This window comes from Mustela erminea, chromosome 2, assembly GCF_009829155.1.
Source record: "Mustela erminea isolate mMusErm1 chromosome 2, mMusErm1.Pri, whole genome shotgun sequence".
In the NCBI taxonomy this organism is placed as follows: Eukaryota; Metazoa; Chordata; class Mammalia; order Carnivora; family Mustelidae; genus Mustela; species Mustela erminea.
This window is the reverse complement of record NC_045615.1, coordinates 60,441,007-60,459,691: the sequence shown is the minus strand read 5'-3', so window position 1 is coordinate 60,459,691 and position 18,685 is coordinate 60,441,007. Positions and strand designations below refer to the sequence as shown.

At 39.4% G+C, this 18,685-nt stretch overlaps 1 protein-coding gene across 3 annotated transcripts in view; it reads right to left on the bottom strand.

Annotated features, from left to right (window-relative positions):
- The window catches only part of NFKB1 (nuclear factor kappa B subunit 1), a 119,988-nt gene that overhangs the window by 79,632 nt on the left and 21,671 nt on the right, over positions 1 to 18,685 (bottom strand). Inside the window, exons 2-5 of one of the 3 annotated variants that reach the window (XM_032333025.1) lie at positions 16,162 to 16,207; positions 10,624 to 10,699; positions 6,114 to 6,154; positions 1,962 to 2,060 (exon numbers count right to left, since the gene is read on the bottom strand). In XM_032333025.1, the coding sequence (XP_032188916.1) occupies positions 1,962 to 2,060; positions 6,114 to 6,154; positions 10,624 to 10,699; positions 16,162 to 16,200 (255 nt within the window). In that variant the 5' untranslated portion in view covers positions 16,201 to 16,207. The remainder of the gene's footprint in view (positions 1 to 1,961; positions 2,061 to 6,113; positions 6,155 to 10,623; positions 10,700 to 16,161; positions 16,208 to 18,685) is intronic. The other 2 variants (XM_032333023.1, XM_032333024.1) reach the window with 2 other exon arrangements.

The window sequence follows — 18,685 nt, the reverse complement described above, 5'->3', positions numbered from 1 at the left end:
AAATACCATAATTTACATTTTTTTGTACAGAGCCAGTCCAGAAAAAAAAGTTTTTCTCTTAATGTTAATTCTTCAGTAATTATAACCAACACCAAAGTTGGTAACACGTATCTTTCAATTACCCTTATCACAAGCACACAGGGTTCTTCTCAGGGTTCTCTCTCTCAGGGTTCTCTCTCTCCCTCTCACTTTTTGCTTGCATGCACTCTCTCTCTTTCCAAAAAAAAGAAAGAAAGAAAAGAAGAAAAAAGTGCTGGTTCTGATTTCCTAACATCTGAGTACACTTTGCCCCTGAAGCCTCTCTCCCTCTTGTTTTCAGAGTTACAGTTCTCTGCTCTTAGTTTACCCTGGTCCTCCCATGCCCTGTTCCCTGGGTCCCTGCCTCCAGCACCCCACACGGACACACTCCACTCCACGTGAGAGTTCAACAAGCAACAGTCTGCGAAGAAGAGCCAGCCATCCTTGAGAAAGACAAGTGAATTCCTCTCTGAGCCACAGGCTCCTCACAGACAATACACTTTTTACCGACCAGGGTGGTTGTGAGGATTAGAAGAGATTATGTATCTAAAGCACTTGGCAACTCTTTGGTGCTTAATAAATGCTAATTCTCTTGTTTAATTGCTGCTCCTCTTTCCTCACCCAGGTTCTAAAGGACTTGAGACCATAACACTGTGGTTAACACATGGTATTTACCCCGCCTGATGACCCTGACTGGGAGAAAAACATCTTTTTATCCCACAGGGCAGCTAGCTAGGAGACTTCCAATGCAAAATGTCAAGTAGGACTGGCACTAGAGAATATGCGTGAGGGTTATTCAAATGGTAAGGAACGATATCACAGTATTTTGTCTTCTGTCTTGGAACAGGGATCAGAAATTAGAGAGGCCTGTACCCGGAAGTGGAGAGGGAGGAGAGGGAGAAGAGGCAGGAGGCAGAACACAAGGCTGGCAACACCAGAGACCAATTTCCTTCACATCACGGTTTTACTGAGGATCTCTCCTGTTGCCCTTCACCTAGTCCCAAAACAAACCAACAACAAAATATAGAAGAATGCGCTACCCCGAGAGGCACTCACACCTTAGCGGGAACGGAGCTGATAGTCTTTTGCCAAAGTCTTGAATTACTGAACAAACAAAACTTTTACCAATAGCAGAATTGTAATTATTAATGGTTTATCTGCAGAACTCTTAGCAATCAGCCTACGGAACATGGCCTCATGGTATGAGAATAAAAAGCTCAAACTAACTCTGGGAACGATATTCTCAATGAAACTAACAGAAAAAGAACCTGAAGACATGTAAAAGGCTAGACCAAGCCTGCTCCAGGCATGTCTGGAAGCAGTAGGTTCCGTGGACTAGCACGTGTGGTTTGTACAGTCGCTCAAGGAGAGGCCCTACAAGACTTGCAGGCTCTCTGAAGAACACTAATAAACATGTTCTCAATTCCATCTCTACAAGACCCTATGAGGTATAGACCATTAACATTTCTGCATCGTACAGATTAGGGTCCCGAGGGCTAGGAGTGTTGGGTAACCCAGGCAAAGGCACACAGCTCTTCACAGAGCCCGGATCTGAGTTCATGCTCTTAAATACGACGCCACATAATCCCACACCCAGTCATCTGCTGTTTCTCACTACATCTCCAAAGGGCTGATATCAAGCACTTCTTTCGAAGACTTATTAAAATTTCAGGAAGCATAACAACTAAAAACCACTTGAAGATGATCAAGAAGTAGTAAATGTTGGTTGATGTTGAGATAATTTCTACTACATGGAAATATTAATAGAATCTTAAAATGTGTCACTTCTATTGCTAAGAGACAAATTTCTTACTTAAAAATTATAATGATCATGTGAACAGCTTAGGACCAAAGGCAGACGGTACTCCCTTAAAGCATTCCTTTCTTTTGCTCTTAGGCAATCAAATCTTCTGGAATCATATAGAAGGACATCACAGACTTACTTTGACCTGAGGGTAGGACTTCTTGTTCTTTTCACTAGATGCACCGGGGAGTCCACCGTGGGATGGGCCTTCACATACATAACGGAAACGAAATCCTCTCTGCAAAGGTGAATACAGAGTCAACAAGTTTGAGAAATACTAATTAAAAATTATAGGGGCGCAGTTATATACAAATGTTTTATTCTTGTATGTACTAGGTGAGAGAAGAAAAGCATACACTGTGAAAGGGGACTCTACAAACAAGAACCACTTTTCCCATAATCTTATTATAAATATAGATGTCAATTGATACTTGTGTACTGAGCTGTGGCTTAAAAGCCAGTTCCCTAACCCGGCAGGACCTCTCCTGCTGTGCATATGCGGAGAGTGAGCTGCTGAAGGTTTTAAGCCCGGACTGGACATGCTGCAGCTTGTCTGAATCAGAGTTTCCTCATCTCGAATTGCTGCAGCCAAGCTCCAAACTTGGCCACATTACTGACTTAAGCTTCTTTGACTCTTACTTAAAGGCATTCCTTTATCTACTCTGATCATAGTTGGTTCAGGCGGGATTATAGAAGTGTCCTGTTAAATACATTACATCCGTGTTGTAGAACATACTCTGCTAAAGTTGAGAAGATTTCGGATTTTATGATTATTGATATTATCAGGCTCAGGCTTGGTATGTTAACTGACCTGAGTAATCCAAAACCAGATAATCCCTTTCAATATTCTTAACCCAAGAATTCTACAGATGTAGCAAATCAGTGAAAAGAGAGCTGGAAGCTTTGAACCATGTGAACTACTGTGGGCTGATGGACACCGACGTTCCATGTTGTTTGCTGTTGTTTAATCTATACAGATGAGAAGATTAGACAAGACCATCTGAAAGGTCCATTCCAGTTCTAGCATTTTATGATTTGCAAAACTAACAGTGATAACTGTACCTATTTGTATACCAAGAATAAAGCAGCAAGGAATACTATGAAAATGTATCTGATACTAAGGAAGCTTAATATCGAGGGAGCTTTCAATGTTTTTCCTGCAAGACTCAACTTTATACAGCTGTCAATCAATATGTTGGTGTTACAGTTTAAATTTAACTAGTTTTTCTTTTTTAAAATCCTTTTCAAATACCTTAATCTACTTTAAGGAAAAGCCTCACCTTCCATTTATTTTTGTAGTGGTCTGATTTCATATAAACAGTGCTAGATTACTAGGCCATCAGGAGCTCCACACACCCACTACCTTCCAGTAGGGGCTTTCTACCTTCCATACTCATAACAGTTGCAAAGCCTGGCAAATGCAAAGGTTTTAACAGTTTTAAGCTCGTGGGTCAATGTAAAAATTCTTGCCCTCCTTACATTGCATGACATTTCATTATTCATCATAGGGTCTTGGAAAATAATCTGAGTGGTTCAGGGGCCCTGAACGAATTTAAACCTCTGGTAAGTGTCTGAAACCGTCCCTCTATTTCCTGAGAACTTTCTGATTTCCAAAGAGCATTGGTCCTAAAGCATATTTCACAGGATGAGTAAGGCCTGAAGTAAATTGCCTAGTGTGGGAAAGTTCCTCAAGTCATACACAGATCCAGAGCATATGATCAACTCAATAACCTGGGACTTAAAACAACTTTTGCATATGACTCCTCAGGAGAAATCAGACCTAATACCAGGGAAACCTTTTGAGGTGAGGTCAGTCATTACGAGCAATTCTTCTCTTTTGTTTCTCACCAAATCCAAACCAAAGAATAAGTTACAAATTCAGCCCTACACCTTTTATAGATAAGGGCTGTTGGCTTATTTTTAATAATTGAATGAAATTTCGAATAGCATGAAAAAGCAGCAGCATGTGTTACATAAGCCTCCAGAACTGACTAACCATAAAGACAGAGATTTACTGACTGCTAATCTACTTAAATACAAACTCAGTTTTTAAAAAGCATTAGATAATTAGCACTGAATAATACGTGACAGAAATGGATATTCTAAAGATTAGTCGTCTACGCCATGACTCATCTCTGTCAGAGCTGGGGAAAATTGTGGCAAAGAAAAATATTTTTCTAACTTTTATTTAAAGTTTTTTTAAATGAAAAAATTTAATAAAGTCATTCATTATCTTTAATCACAAAATTCCTTTAGGCAGGTGGAAAAATATACACACTTATACTTTTATATTTTATTGGGAGTCATGTCAAATGAAATATGAGGAAAGAGATATGTCTCAATAGCTTGCAAACAGTTTGAAAAACAATAGGTAGCATTCATGGTTGTGTAAGAGGATCTAAACTTCTGTGCATAGGAATTTTTAACCTGAGGATGGAAATTTATTACATTTTTTTCAGGGAGATAGGATGTCTTCACATGGATAGTCGAAATGTGTTTCTGATTCTAAATTTTTGAAATTAGAGGTTTGCCGATCCACAGCCATTCATTTTAGTAACTCCATTTGCTTACGATGAGTCATCAACCTCAAAGGCAAGGGCTACATTCATCCGGTCAGAAAGTCTGACTTGAATGCAATCTTTTTACTTTCACTGGAGTCAGACATCAAAATAACATCAGCTTGGTAAACAAACACATTGTGTTACTCAGGTGAGCTTTTAGACATCTGTGTGGAGTGAATTAAATTTTGAATTTTGGAACTACACAGCCCTTTAGGTAAATCATAGGTGTCAATTTTTCCTTATGACTGTTGGACCCATAATAGGGAACTGCATTTAAAAATTCTTATTATTTATGCTTATGAAAATAGATGTTTGAAAAACATGCTTTGCCTGGTATGCAGAGACAACAGATTTGGGTTTGATGTCTCATTCTCATGAGTTAATGCATTTTGCAAGTTAGGGAATTTTCCAGGAGGCCAGACCACTGCACAGGCTTCCAGGAGATAAACTTGCACCGGGAGGGTCTTTGAGAAAACGGCTACATCTTGTGAGAAGTCACATTAAAGAACTGGACATGGAGGTAAGGCAAAGCAAGTCCTGCTGGCAGCCCATGGAGTGGGTCTGCCACCGCAAATGCCAGAACAATGTCCGAAGTCTCACGTGGCATTCTCCACATTGAAAGCTTTTTATCTCAGTTCAGCCTACAATGATAGTTAAGATAGTTCTATCCTTTAAATTCTAACCGAAATCTGAACACATATCACAATTGCAGTAACCACAATGGATGGATGCTTTATTTAAGTTCTTGACCTAGTTAGCACTGGTTCAGTATTACACAAAGGAGAAGTGTTACACTCACTCTACCTAGCTGCTGGAAACATTAAGAAATGTTTTGGGTAGTAAGTGCGAGACAGCAGGTATATGCATCTCCAGTCTCGTCAAATGTGGTAAGCACATCCATTCAGAGATCTACTCACTCTGTCCTCATTCTGTGGGGACTTGTACCAGTCTAAAAATCCCCTAATAATTCAGTTCTCCCCATACCCTCTAAGAGAAGCACAAAGATGCTCTTCCCTCCTCTTTCATAAAAATGGTCTCATCTAATTTCCAGTAAATATTTATGCACACAGTCGGGGCATGGTGAGGAAGCCACTTCAATTCCCAGGCATCCCCGATAAAATTAGTGGTAAGAGGAAGAACCCAACAAAATAAAATACTCCTCTTCAGTCTCCAACGGGGGTGAGTCTCCGGTTAACACCAGAGGGACAAGGACTCAATTGTCCCTCTTAATACATTACCTACACCCCACTGGTACTTAAAATCTTAGGTCACATGCTCCAAAGAAAAAACAAAACAGGCTGGAGCTTCTAAAGGAAGGAGGAAAAGTGAAGAACAGAGTTGTGCAGGAACAGAGTTGATGGGTGTACATTAGTGTATACGAACTGCATGGATGGACATTTCCTTATAAATGGAAATGAATGGAGACACCCTCTGCCTTTCCTAGGAGTGGCCTGCTACGCAGCGATGGTGGAGATAGTGAGATAGCAAGGATCTATAATCATCTAGGTTTTACAGAACTACTACTGAGGCTCAGGACGCTTGGAAGAATGACTAAGAGGAATGTGAAGTAGACAAATGAAGTTATCAGATCATTTGGCAGGCTGCTGCCTTTCTAGATAAGCTATGCCCTTCGTAAAATTCACTTGTCATTTTACTCAGTGCTTGAGATACGAATATGAGACTTATGGATCTCACATTTAAAGACAAAGTCCCATCCCTTTAACTCTTACCTGTTTAGGTTGCTCTAATATTTGAAGGTATGGACCATCTGCTAAAAGCGAAAACAACAAACAGAAAGCAAAAGAAACTGTGAGGTTTCTCAAATTGGCTACAAAATATAAAGCAAAAAAAAAAAAAAAAAAACCAAAACAAAAAACCCTGAAATTATGTTTTTAAATAGAGGTTTCAAATTCATTTTTTAGCTAATATTCCATACCGATACAATCTAACTTCCTCATTTGACTAGCAAATTTATTTTTAATAACGGTTTTATGCCTTTAGAGAACCACAATAAATAAGCATTTGTCGAATGGTGATAGCACATTGCATGATCCAAGAAAAGGTGTGATGTCTGTCTGGCAAGGATGAAGAGGTCAACACAATCTTGACTACTAACAAAGCATTTTGAAAATGACACAAATACCAATTAAAAGCAGCAACCATATCCTGGGCACCATGACATTTCCTTTTGCCTTCACATCATTAGACACTGACTTCCATTCCTCAAAGATAAGGAGCCTCATGTGAAAGTAGAAGAGATCGAGCTGGCACCCACATTCGTGAAACACACAGAGTGATCTCAGGCTACCTGCCCTTCCTGAACTAAGTGTTCAGTTCCTTTCCCTTATTTGAATCCCTACGTGCCGCCTTCATTCCCCAGCTGGCTAGGTTGCTTCCCCTGCCCTCCCAAATTTCATCTGGTCTATCAGACCAAAAGTCTGGTGGACTTTTCTTGCTAATTCATAGCTTTTGATGTTTGTGTACAATTTCCGAATACTGAATACTCTCACATCAACTCCTCTAGAACAGCACAGGCATTTTAGAAAATCCTTCTTGAAAATAATTTAACTGAAGATAGGTGCATTTCAATAAATTATTGCAAGAACATAAAGAAGACTAGAAGCTTAATCTATACCCTGACTATATCTGACTTTGGAAAAATCAAAGGCAAATCAGAACCTCTGACAGTATAAAATCAAATTTCGATATGAGAAAGTCCCTAAGCTCCCCAGCTGGTTTTTATGTTAATAGTCTAATAACCCACAGCTCTGTAACAGAGGCATATAATGTTTCTCACTCATTTGACTGTAAATTAGGATGTCTGATACCAACAAAATTCTAAGAGAACGGTTCTGTGGTCATTTCAGTCGTTACAGTCTCTTATCCAGAAGTTTATTCTTTTAGAGAACAGAAGTTCATAATATTTTGGATAAACAAGTTTATGAAGATTTAAACCTTCATTTTGAAATTAAAAAGTAAACTATAACTTAAGAGAGAATTTATTTTTATCTTCTCCGTGTCATGACAAATCCGGATAAGGCTAGAGAACTGGAGGAAACAAAGGTGTAATTATTTCCTGTTACTATGCAAGAAATTTATAAGGAAGTCAGTTAAAAAATGACTAAATTTGAAACAAAACATACATAAGGAAAGGAAAAATGGGTAGTGACTGGCCAATGCAGTATTAATTTAAGAAAATTATCTTCTTTTATCTATATGAAATTTATCCTGGATACCTTAAAATACTTTTAGGAAAAAAGCTGCAATTTAAAAATTCCAAAAAATGGCTAGGACTTAATTTTTGATAAGGAGATAAAATTGCTTAGAAATAGAAATATTTTCATGCTACTAATACAGCTTGTGTGATAATGTAACCAATCTACTCATAAAAATATTCCCTCTACAGGGCGCCTGGGTGGCTCAGTGGGTAAAGCCTCTGCCTTCGGCTCAGGTCATGGTCCCGGGGTCCTGGGATCGAGCCCCGCATCGGGCTCTCTGCTCAGCAGGGAGCCTGCTTCCCTTCCTCTCTCTGCCTGCCTCTCCACCTACTTGTGATCTCTCTCTGTCAAATAAATAAATAAAAATCTTAAAAAAAAAAATTCCCTCTACAAAGCTAAATCAAAAAGAGAGACTTCTTGGGACGCCTGGGTGGCTCAGTTGGTTGGACGACTGCCTTCAGCTCAGGTCATGATCCTGGAGTCCCGGGATCGAGTCCCCCATCGGACTCCCAGCTCCATGCGGAGTCTGCTTCTCTCTCTGACCTTCTCCTCGTTCATGCTCTCTCTCACTGTCTCTCTCTCAAGTAAATAAATAAAATCTTTAAAAAAAAAAAAAAGAGAGACTTCTAAAAAAAGTAACCTTTGTATGTCATGGAAAATACAGAAGAGTTAGGTCACATTTACATTAAATTGCAATCTCTCACTTAATAACTCTTCTAAAAATACTTGGAAGGTTTGTTATTATTTTTGCTATATGGCTTAATTTCCTTTAAGTATGAGAAATTCCAAGGTTTGGGAATTTTATTAGTGAAATGGGGCCATTTTTCTCTTTTAGTGAACACACTCAAAAGTTAAATCAACTAGAAAACTAGATTTGATATGCATGTATTCATTTTAATGCCAATTTTCTTTTGGCCACATTTCTATGCCATGAAGTAATATCCCACTATGTAGAAAAATTTAACTTACATATAACATTATAGACCTAAAAGTTGTATGTTATCACAGAGAGTTTTCAAGAAGTAGTAGAACTAATAGTTCCAGATTTCAAGAAGATACAACAGTCCATATAAGAATTACAGGTTATATTGGTCTACATAACCTCTCTACCCTTTTAAAATGTGAATAAAACATCCATAAATCTTGGATCATAAAAACTGGACTGCAACAGAGAGGGAAAAACATAACAGTAAAAATGATGAGGTAATAATGGGGATATGAGATTTTGTGGTATAATTTTAAGAGTTTTTCTAATACTATGGCAAAATAATTTCTACAACATGAAGCTCTGACTACCTCATATTTACAGAGATTTTTCAACCTCCATAAACTTGATGAAATAAAAACATTAAGAAAGCATCTACTCAGAGTACTGTTTGGCATTTACAAAGCATTAAATGGAAATGTTTATGTTTTCCGGGGGCAGAACCAAGTTCCTAGGCTTTCAATAAAACACTGATACTAAGAAAGAACTTTGAACCCCAGAATAAAAAGTTCACAGGAAATGCAGAAGATACCAAGATCTCTACTTGTTCACAGGAAGTTGACCTACGGCTCAGAATTCACAGCACTTCACGAGACCACGGCAGCCTACAAAATACCCTTTGTAAAGCAAGACAGGCCTCAGCAGTACATGACTTCTGCTAGGAAGGGGGACATAGAGCAGATTTATTTTTTCCATCCCAAGTATTCCTAGATATACGTAATAGAGATTAAAAAAAAAAAAGGTCATTTCATTTTTGATCTAAGAAATGAAAAGTGGGCACCGTAGTAACAATAATAATTTTAAGTGAGAACGATCCAAACCGGATGAAGTCTTTCAATGAGGACAACCCAAGTCCATGGTAAACAGAATAGCTGATGTCCACTTTAGTGAGTATAAAAGTCTCTAGGTTTTTTTGTTTTTTGTTGTTGCTGTTGTTTGTTTTATTAGTTTGTTTGTTTGTTTGTTTTTTTTAAGTAATCTCTACACCCAACATGGGGTTCAAACTCACAACCCTGGGATCAAGAGTCATGTGCTCTACTAACTGAGCCAGCCAGATGCCCCCAGTACAAAACTGTTCTATATACACCTTACAAAATTTACTCAATCTGTTTGGGAGCATATGTTAAGTCCCACTGGTGATATGAGGAGCACATAAAAAGAGCCATCGCACAAACCTTACATACAAATCAATAAATAAAAAGAGATGAAATGAGCTGATTTTTAAAACCATTCATATGAGATTCAACAATTTGTTGTTAAAACATAGTTATGTTAGAAGGAAGGATGATTATCACAAGTTTTATCCAATGTCAGAATGTGAAGGCAAAATCTTTTTTTTTTTTTTTCTTAAAGATTTTATTTATTTACTTGACAGAGAGAGATCACAAGTAGAGAAGCAGGCAGAGAGAGAGAGGGAAGCAGGCTCCCTGCCGAGCAGAGAGCCCGATGCGGGACTCGCTCCCAGGACCCTGAGATCATGACCTGAGCCGAAGGCAGCGGCTTAACCCACTGAGCCACCCAGGCACCCGGCAAAATCTTTTTAAAAAGATGATTTTTCTACTGAGATGATGTTTATGATTTTTGTAAACTTTTAGAAACTTTGTTTCCCCAGAGCCTGACATCATGGATGGCACCCAACAGACACTCACATAAATGTTTGGGGAATAGGTCTGAGAAGTGGAGAGTACCTCGTGTGCATCTGGGATAAAGGAAAGAGGAGTTGTACAGAATCAACAGCTATTAAGACTGAGTGAAAAGGAAAATGCTACCAGAAAAAAAGTCCTTCCAAGCCATCCTCACAGATATGACTAACAACTGTTTAAGTCAAACAATGGGTAAGAGGGGTGGAACATGTTTGTGCAAATATAGTTCCAACAAGTCTAGTGACAGTTGGTTTTTAAAACATATATACCATTTCCTTTCTAGGAGTCTTACTGACTGTCTAAAAGAAGCTATTAGCAAATCTTGAATTTAAAAAAAAAAAAAAAGCAAAAGCAAAATAAATGGCAGGATAACAGGAATGAAGAGGTTTCTTACCTGTAGGTAGTGCCATGTCTGGTTGAAATAATTCTGGGTTAAATATTGTATGAGACAAAGAATCCAAAGGAAACATCTGTAAAAAGGAAAATTTATATAATTCAATCCTTATTTTTCCAACATTGTATTAAATATTTGAAGTTGGAACACCTAAAACAATTATTGGATAACCAAAGCAAAAAAATATCTGGAAATATTTCAAATCAGGATTTTAAAAACACTTTCATGAGACCTAGTGAAATTCTCATGTACACAGAACTTTACATGTTTGGGCCATGTTTATGTGACAAAGGAATTTGAGAAAAATGACCTAATTATAAAGTCCACAGAAGCCAGCACCCGGTGTAGCTTGCTTATTAGTATTTCTTTAGGTCCCAGTGTCTGTTTATTGCAGAGTGGATCCTTAATATTTTTTTAATAAATGATTTATACTGTACTCTCAAAAATATGAGCATAGGAATATAGTCCTAGAAATCCTAGAAATATTTCTTTTATGATGGTAAAGAAATGCCTACTCTAGCCATACAACTTCAAGACCTATAAGAATTAGGCAATAGCCCTGGAGCGATTTACAAAAAAATTGAAAATACAACTTTCAGCCTAAGCAGCAGATACAACTCAGCAGAGAGCTCCCTCACTTTTTTTTCCCCTACCTGTATTTACCTAGCACAATACAAAATACCTGGAATTTGGTGGGTGTGACAGGCTGGATAATGCACCCTCCCCGCTAAGACAACTTCATTCTAATCCCCAGAACCTGCAAATGCTATCTCATAGAGCAAAAATAATTTTGCAGATGTAATTAAGTTAAGAATATGAACACAGAAGTGCCTGGGTAGCTTGGTCTGTTGAGTGACTTCCACTCAGGTCATGAGCTCAGGGCCCTGGCACTGAGCCCCGCATCGGGCTCCCTGCTTACTGAGGAGTTCTGCTTGTCCCTATCCCTCTGCCCACCCCTCTGCCAGTCCCCACTGCTCATGCTCTCTCTCTTTCTCATAGGAACATAGATAATCCTGAATTATCTAAGTGGGCCCAGTAAGAGGGATGGAGGAGATCAAAGTGTACAGTAGAAGGTCTGACTGGAAAAAAGAAGTTAATATGATGAAGGGGTGACGGGCCAAGGAATGTAGGCCTCCTCTAGAAGCTCAAAGAAGCAAGGACAAGAAAGCCTCCAGAAGGAACGCAGCCCTGCGAACACCTGGATTTTAGACTTCTGACATTCAGACTGTAAGAGAATAAATTTGTGTTGTTTTAAGTCACTAAACGGATGGTAATTGGTTACAGTAGCAACAGAGAACTAACACAATGGGTAAGTGGTATGTGTTGATTGAATTATGTATTCTATCTCGATAAGTCACTAATAATTACCTACCCCAAGAGAAAATTTCCTTTCCAATTAGTTTATTCAGGACTTAAAATTCGTATTTCTGAGCTTAGTATTTGTTTCAATCTAAATAAGTCATCTGTTTGAAACATCTGTGGACCGCACATAAACCAACCGCATTTCATTCTTTATGATACGCTAGTTAGTAAGCTGGTGTTAAACAACAAGAAAAACCAGCATTACAGTTTACTCCTTCTTTTTTTAAAGATACTTATTTATTTATTTATTTGAGAGAGAGTGAGTGAGCAAGCAAGAGAGCATACACAAGCTGGGGGGAGGGGCAGAGGGAGAGCTAGAAGCAGACTCCTTGCTGAGCAGGGAGCCCGATGCAGGGTCGATCCCAGAAGCCTGGGATCATGACCAGAGCTGAAGGCTGATGCTTGAGCTGAAGGCAGATGCTTAACTGACTGAGCCACCCAGGCACCCCTCCTTTTTTTTTTTATTAGTATATTATTGGAGGTTCCTGGGACCTATGAGCCTAGCATGCCTAGTTAAATCAAGAGTAAGAAACACGGTGTTTAAATAAAGAACATTTCAGATCCAGCTGTGAGGTATGCAAATAATTCAATTGAGGAACAGTAAATCTGCTCCACTTCAGTGCTTATGAGTAAAGTTTATCTATGCTATTTGTTGTTCACTGGAAAGAAAATAATAAGAATCAAAAAACATGCTATCGGGGCCCCTGAGTGGCTCAGTGGGTTGGAGCCTCTGCCTTCGGCTCAGGTCATGATCTCAGGGTCCTGGGATTGAGCCCTGTGTTGGGCTCTCTGCTCAGTAGGGAGCCTGCTTCCCTTCATCTCTCTCTGCCTACTTGTGATCTCTGTCTGTCAAGTAAATAAATAAAATCTTTAGAAAAAACAAAAACAAAAACAACCTATGCTATCTTAAAAAACGGGCCCCACCTTACAGAGAGTATTGGCCCGTCGGTCTCAGAGTAAGAGAGATGACCTGGCAAGAAAATGTCTTCTCTCTGGTCCTGCAGCAGGTGGAGGGGCCAAACTAATCTAGTAGAGAGCAGAGCACTGGTCTTGGGAGCGAGGCACACACTCCACTTCAGACGAGGCAGACAGAAGCCAGGTTGTGAGCTGCAGCTTGCTGCGTGCTTTAGGTCACAGTCAGAGAGCAAATTCCATAATACATTAAAACACGCAGGATATTTCACTGAGGACATGAATGCCTCAGGAAATACATACCATTAAGCTTGAGACAAGGGAAAAAAAAAAAAAACCCACCTACTTCAAGAACCTCTTGCCTCAAAAATGGAAATATCAGATCGTACCCCATCTGTTGCTGATGATCACAAAAGTGCCCACATAAGAAAAACTCTCAAAATGAATGTTTTCAGCAGGTCTTACTTTTGTGTGGCATAAAGAACCATCTCTTGTTGGTAAGATTTCCTGCGTATAGACAAGAAAGCACGGTCTAAAACCAAGCAGAACAGCCCTAATGCTGGTTAGAGTTTGCCTTCCAATGTTAGAGATAGCATATTAAAAGTGAAAGGTAGGGGCGCCTGGGTGGCTCAGTGGGTTAAAGCCTCTGCCTTTGGCTCAGGTCATGGTCCCAGGGTCCTGGGATCGAGGCCCGCATCGAGCCCCGCATTGAGCCCCACATTGAGCCCCGCATGGAGCCCCGCATTGGGCTCTCTGCTCAGCAGGGAGCCTGCTTCCTCCTCTCTCTTGCCTGCCTCTCTGCCTACTTGTGATCTGTCTGTCAAATAAATAAAATCTTAAAAAAAAAAAAAGTGAAAGGTAAATGAGTAGCCAATATCTTTTCTGCTGTAATCAAAGAAAGTGTTCCTAGATTGATCCTATATCACCATTTGTACAATAAAATTCAAAAGGAGCATCTTAATGTGAAAAGCAATGCCTACTCATTCTTTCTAAATAAATCAGAACATTATCAAGAGTAGTGAATGCTGCACAAGTTTATTTGATTTGAAGAAGTGATACCAGATACTTTAAAAAGTATTTCACTTTTGGTTTTATTTTCCTGACTGATTGTTTGCATGTGTAAATTTGGAAAATCCACTTTTTAGGTGGTTGCTGCTAAAGTTTTTTTTTTTTTAAAGATTTTATTTATTTATTTGACAAAGAGAGTGATCACAAGTAGGCAGAGAGAGGCAGGCAGAGAGAGAGAGAGGAGGAAGCTGACTCCCCGCCAAGCAGAGATCCCGATGTGGAACTCGATCCCAGGACCCTGAGATCATAACCTGAGCCGAAGAGAGAGGCTTAACCCACTGAGCCACCCAGGCACCCGCTGCTAAAGTTTTAATGTGAAATGGTTAGGAGTCTCGGGCCAGGGTGTCCTGCTACCTAGTATTCCCGGTAGGTAATGCTTCATTTAACATATCTAAATGGTTCATTTAACATATCTAGTCTAGCAAACTACATATTCCAAATCACAACATACATAGACTTTCTCTGGAAAGTCCTTCATAACCCTGCCCTTCCCTCCCAGGTAGCAGAGTGATCACTTTGGACATTTCTGGATCATTCTGTGCAAATTACTACAATGGCATTTATCACCATATAGAAACTATGTTTCTGTCCCTCCTATTAGAATGGCAGCTGCAGCACTTGTTTTGTAGTCCTTCTTAGCCAATGTTCTGGTACATAGTAGTGCCTCAATAAATAGCTGATGAATAAATAAACCTCAATATTTTAAATACTTCTTAAAAATCATTAGTTACAAATATAATATTGTTATTATAATTACCCTAGAGTCTGAAAGCTGCTTTCAAATGGTTCATTTAACATATATCTAATATAAAGTATATAAAACACATATGTATGTATGTATGTATCTGTATATATACATACACACACAGAGGGAGGGAGGGAAGGATGGGGAGGAAGCAAAATATTAATAATTTACCAAGATCTGTTGGACTATTCAATATTTCTCTAGGCCTGAAATTTTCCAGGGTAAAAAGTTGGGTGAAAAGGGAAAAAAAGACACTGGAATCCCTTCATAAGTGAAAGTGAATTTATAATGAACAGTTTTATGTTCCCAAAACACATTCACTGCCCATTCAGTCTTTTCAACACCCTTGTGAGTATGGGACTAGAATTCCTATTTTGCAAATGAGAAAAGTGGGATGTGGGCGGCTAAGTGATGCCTCAAGTTTTAAGAGCTGATAAGTAGCAGCCAGCACCTACATAAAGATATCTGAATTCTAAGGCCAGAGGTCTTTTCATGACACTAATTTGCTTCATTGTTAGATGAGTTTTAAAAAAATATTTTGTGTTTTCCCCCAAAAGATACACTCAAATCCTAACTCCCAGTGCCTGTGTACATAACTTTACTTAGCAGTAAGTTCTGCATGGATGTAATCAAGTCAAGATGAGGTCACACTGAAGGATGGACCCTTAATCCAATGACTGGGGACTTTGTGAGAGGAAAGAAGAGGGAGATTTGGTACAAAGATACAGGAAGACACACAGGGAAGAAGATAGGCGCGCAGAAGCAATCCAGCTACCAGCCAAGGAGTGCAGAGGATTGCTGGCAACCATGGCAGGCTAGGAGAGAGAGAGGCCTGAGACCAAGTCTCCTTCAGAACTTACAGAAGTAACCGACCCTGTCATGATCTTGATTTTGGATTTTGATATCTCTAGCCTCCAGAACTGTAGGAGAATATATTTCTGTTCTTGCTTTGTTTTGTTTTTAGAGAGGGAAAGGGGGAGGACACAGAGAGAGAGGGAGAGAGTATCCCAAACAGGCTCCACACCCAGCACAGAGCCTGATGCGGGCTTGATCCTACAACCCTAAGATCATGACCTGAGCCAAAACCAAGAGGTGTATGCTTAACTGACTATGTCCCAGGTGCCCCATATATTTGTTTGTTTGTTTTAAGCCATTTGGTTTGTGATCATCTGTTACAGTAGCCCAAGGAAAATAATATGGTAGTTATCATTTGACCTGTAGCATATATAATTTTTATGCAATAGTATGTGTGATAGGAGAATTTGAGTTACTCATTTTATAGGACATGTCCCCTCTGACCTCACATGGAGGGACAGAGAAGTGACAAAAACAATTTAAAATAAATTTTTACCAATTTTAGAGTTTTCCTGATAAATAATACTGCTGCCTCTGTATATTTAAAAATATGAATCCATTTATAAAAAAATTATCGGTGAGATTATAATACTTACTTGGTCATGTGCTCCCAAATATGTATCGTCTTCTGCCATTCTGGAGCTGTGCATCAAAACAAAACCAAACCAAACTATAAGAATGGAATGACACTTAAGAATTCCATCATGTAGGAGTAAACTACATTATTCCAGTAACACCAAACATAATCCTTTTTAAAAGATCTTAGAAGGGGGGACAGCAACCTTAGAAGAGTAGTTCCTTTTTGGAATTGAAATCTACTAGCAGAAAAATTGCACAATCAAGGAATTACCACATATGTACAATCCAAAACTGGGGCAAGCTCACAACAGTGTCCTGGAGTTTGGTGAAACCAGTCTTCATCCTCTATATGGAAAGCATACATAATTCAATTCTTAGAGGTCACTTTTATTTGTCACCACCTAGACTTCGAAGATTCAGTCTTAGTGCTTGGTGTAGATTCTTTTCCAGCCTTTTATGAATTCTGTGATGGTCCTAGAACTGTGCCTAAGCTTTCTACCCAGAGTTCAAGTTGAGAAGCTCAGAGAGGGTCCTCCTGCTGTCAGAGGGGCCTGTCAGTGATCTGCACAGCACCAGGGGAGGACAGCTAACGTGTGCAGTGCTCTGCCCTCCAGCACGTTCCACTTCAGGGAGTCATTTCCTACCCTTGTCCAAGTGGTAGAGAAGGGCACCTGGGCTGCTCAGTCGGTTAAGTGTCTGGTTCTTGGTTTCAGCTCAGTCATGAGGGGTCCTGAGTTCTAGCCCTGTGCCGGGCTCCACGCTCACAGTGGAATCTGTTTGAGATTCTCCCTCTCCCTCTGCCTCAGCCCCTCCCCTCACTCGCACACCCATGTGTACTCTCTCTCTCAGATAATCTTTAAAAAAAAAAAGTGGTAGGGAAAGACTATAAGAGTCCTTATTATCAAGGCTATCATCTCAGATTTAATCAATCCCAGCCAGATATTAATGTACCGCAGGCCCTAGCAATCTTTGACTACCTGGAGACCCTGAAAAAAGTGAGAAACCATGTGGCCAGATAAAAAATTTATCTAAAAATCACATATCATTTTGGGCTTACTTACTTAAGAACTATCCTTATCATTACTTTAAATACAGGCTGATTTTATTAAAGTTACCTAGATCAAATTTTAGATCTATCTACATGAAAGATTAAAGGACAAAAAAAGGCTGAAAGCAAATATTAATTCCCCCAATAAATTTTTCTTCTATTTTTTACTGAAATATAGTTGACACATGATTTTACATTAATTTCAGGTATACAGCATTCCTGAGACAAGTTTTTCTTTTTTCTTTCATGAAGTCTTTAAAGCACTTGAGATTCTGGGTGAGAATCTTAACTGCACACTAAAATCTGTCTGTCTCCCTTTGCATGGTTATAGTTGTGGCTGGAAATGTGACTGTTCAGCTTGACTCTACCCCACACTTCCTTAGAATTAGGGGTGGCCACTTGCTGAAATGCTCACCAGGGGAATGTCAAAACTATTTGCGTGCCTCTTCCAGGTCTGGGCTTGAGGCCCTCCCCACGTGTCCTTCATGTTTGTGTGCTTCTCTCTCTTTCCTGCTGGATAAAACCTAGACGTGAAGGAGACCTAGCTTCTTCCACATGGGTGATGACGAATGACAGCTAATACTGGTGGTGGTGTGAGAAAGAAGAAGTGTCTTTGTTCTTTGACTAGTGTATTGCTGGGTCTCTCTAGTAAAACAGGCTGATGGGATCGGGAGGGAGACAAACCATAAGAGACTCTCAATCTTACAAAACAAACTGAGGGTTGCTGGGCGGCAGGTGGAGAGGGTGGTTGGGTTATGGACATTGGGGAGGGTATGATGTGCTATGATGAGTGCTGTCAACTGTATAAGCCTGACGATTCACAGACCTGTACCCCTGGGGCAAATAATTCATTATATGTTAATATAAATATTAATAAAAATATTTTTTAAAAACAGGCTAACCTTTACCCTAACAAATACATCTCCAGTAAGGACAAGATCCTCCAAAGAGGACCCTGGTTTCCCATGAAATCCTCTCCTGCCAGAGCCCTCGTGCCTGACGAGGACTGAGCAAGGCTCGTGAGGGTTGCTAGCGGCATACAGAGCAGGGTTCAACTTCAGCAGAAGGGAAAAAAGTGTGTCCAGTAAATAAGAACTCCATGCAGACTGGAAAGAAATATTTGTCTAAAACATAAAACTGCTAAAGATTGAAAAATAACTGTAATCAATTAAGAGAAGTAGCTTAAAAAAAGGGAAAATTGTCCTGATACAGTAAAAAGGAATGAAGTCATTCAAAATTCCAGCATTTTCCCACTGCTGAGTGTGTGATTTTGGATATACAATGAAACTCACTATGGCCTCTGTTTCCTCATCTGTAAAATAGAGGTTTTGATGGGATCAACCTCTGAGAACAGCAGAATTTTGTTGAGCTTGGAGTAGATTAGTTGACTAATAAATGCCCATTCAAAGAACAAATCATAACTCGCTCTGTAAACCTGGATTTTTATATGTACTTAGGTATATATCTATATTATATAGTCATCATCATAATTT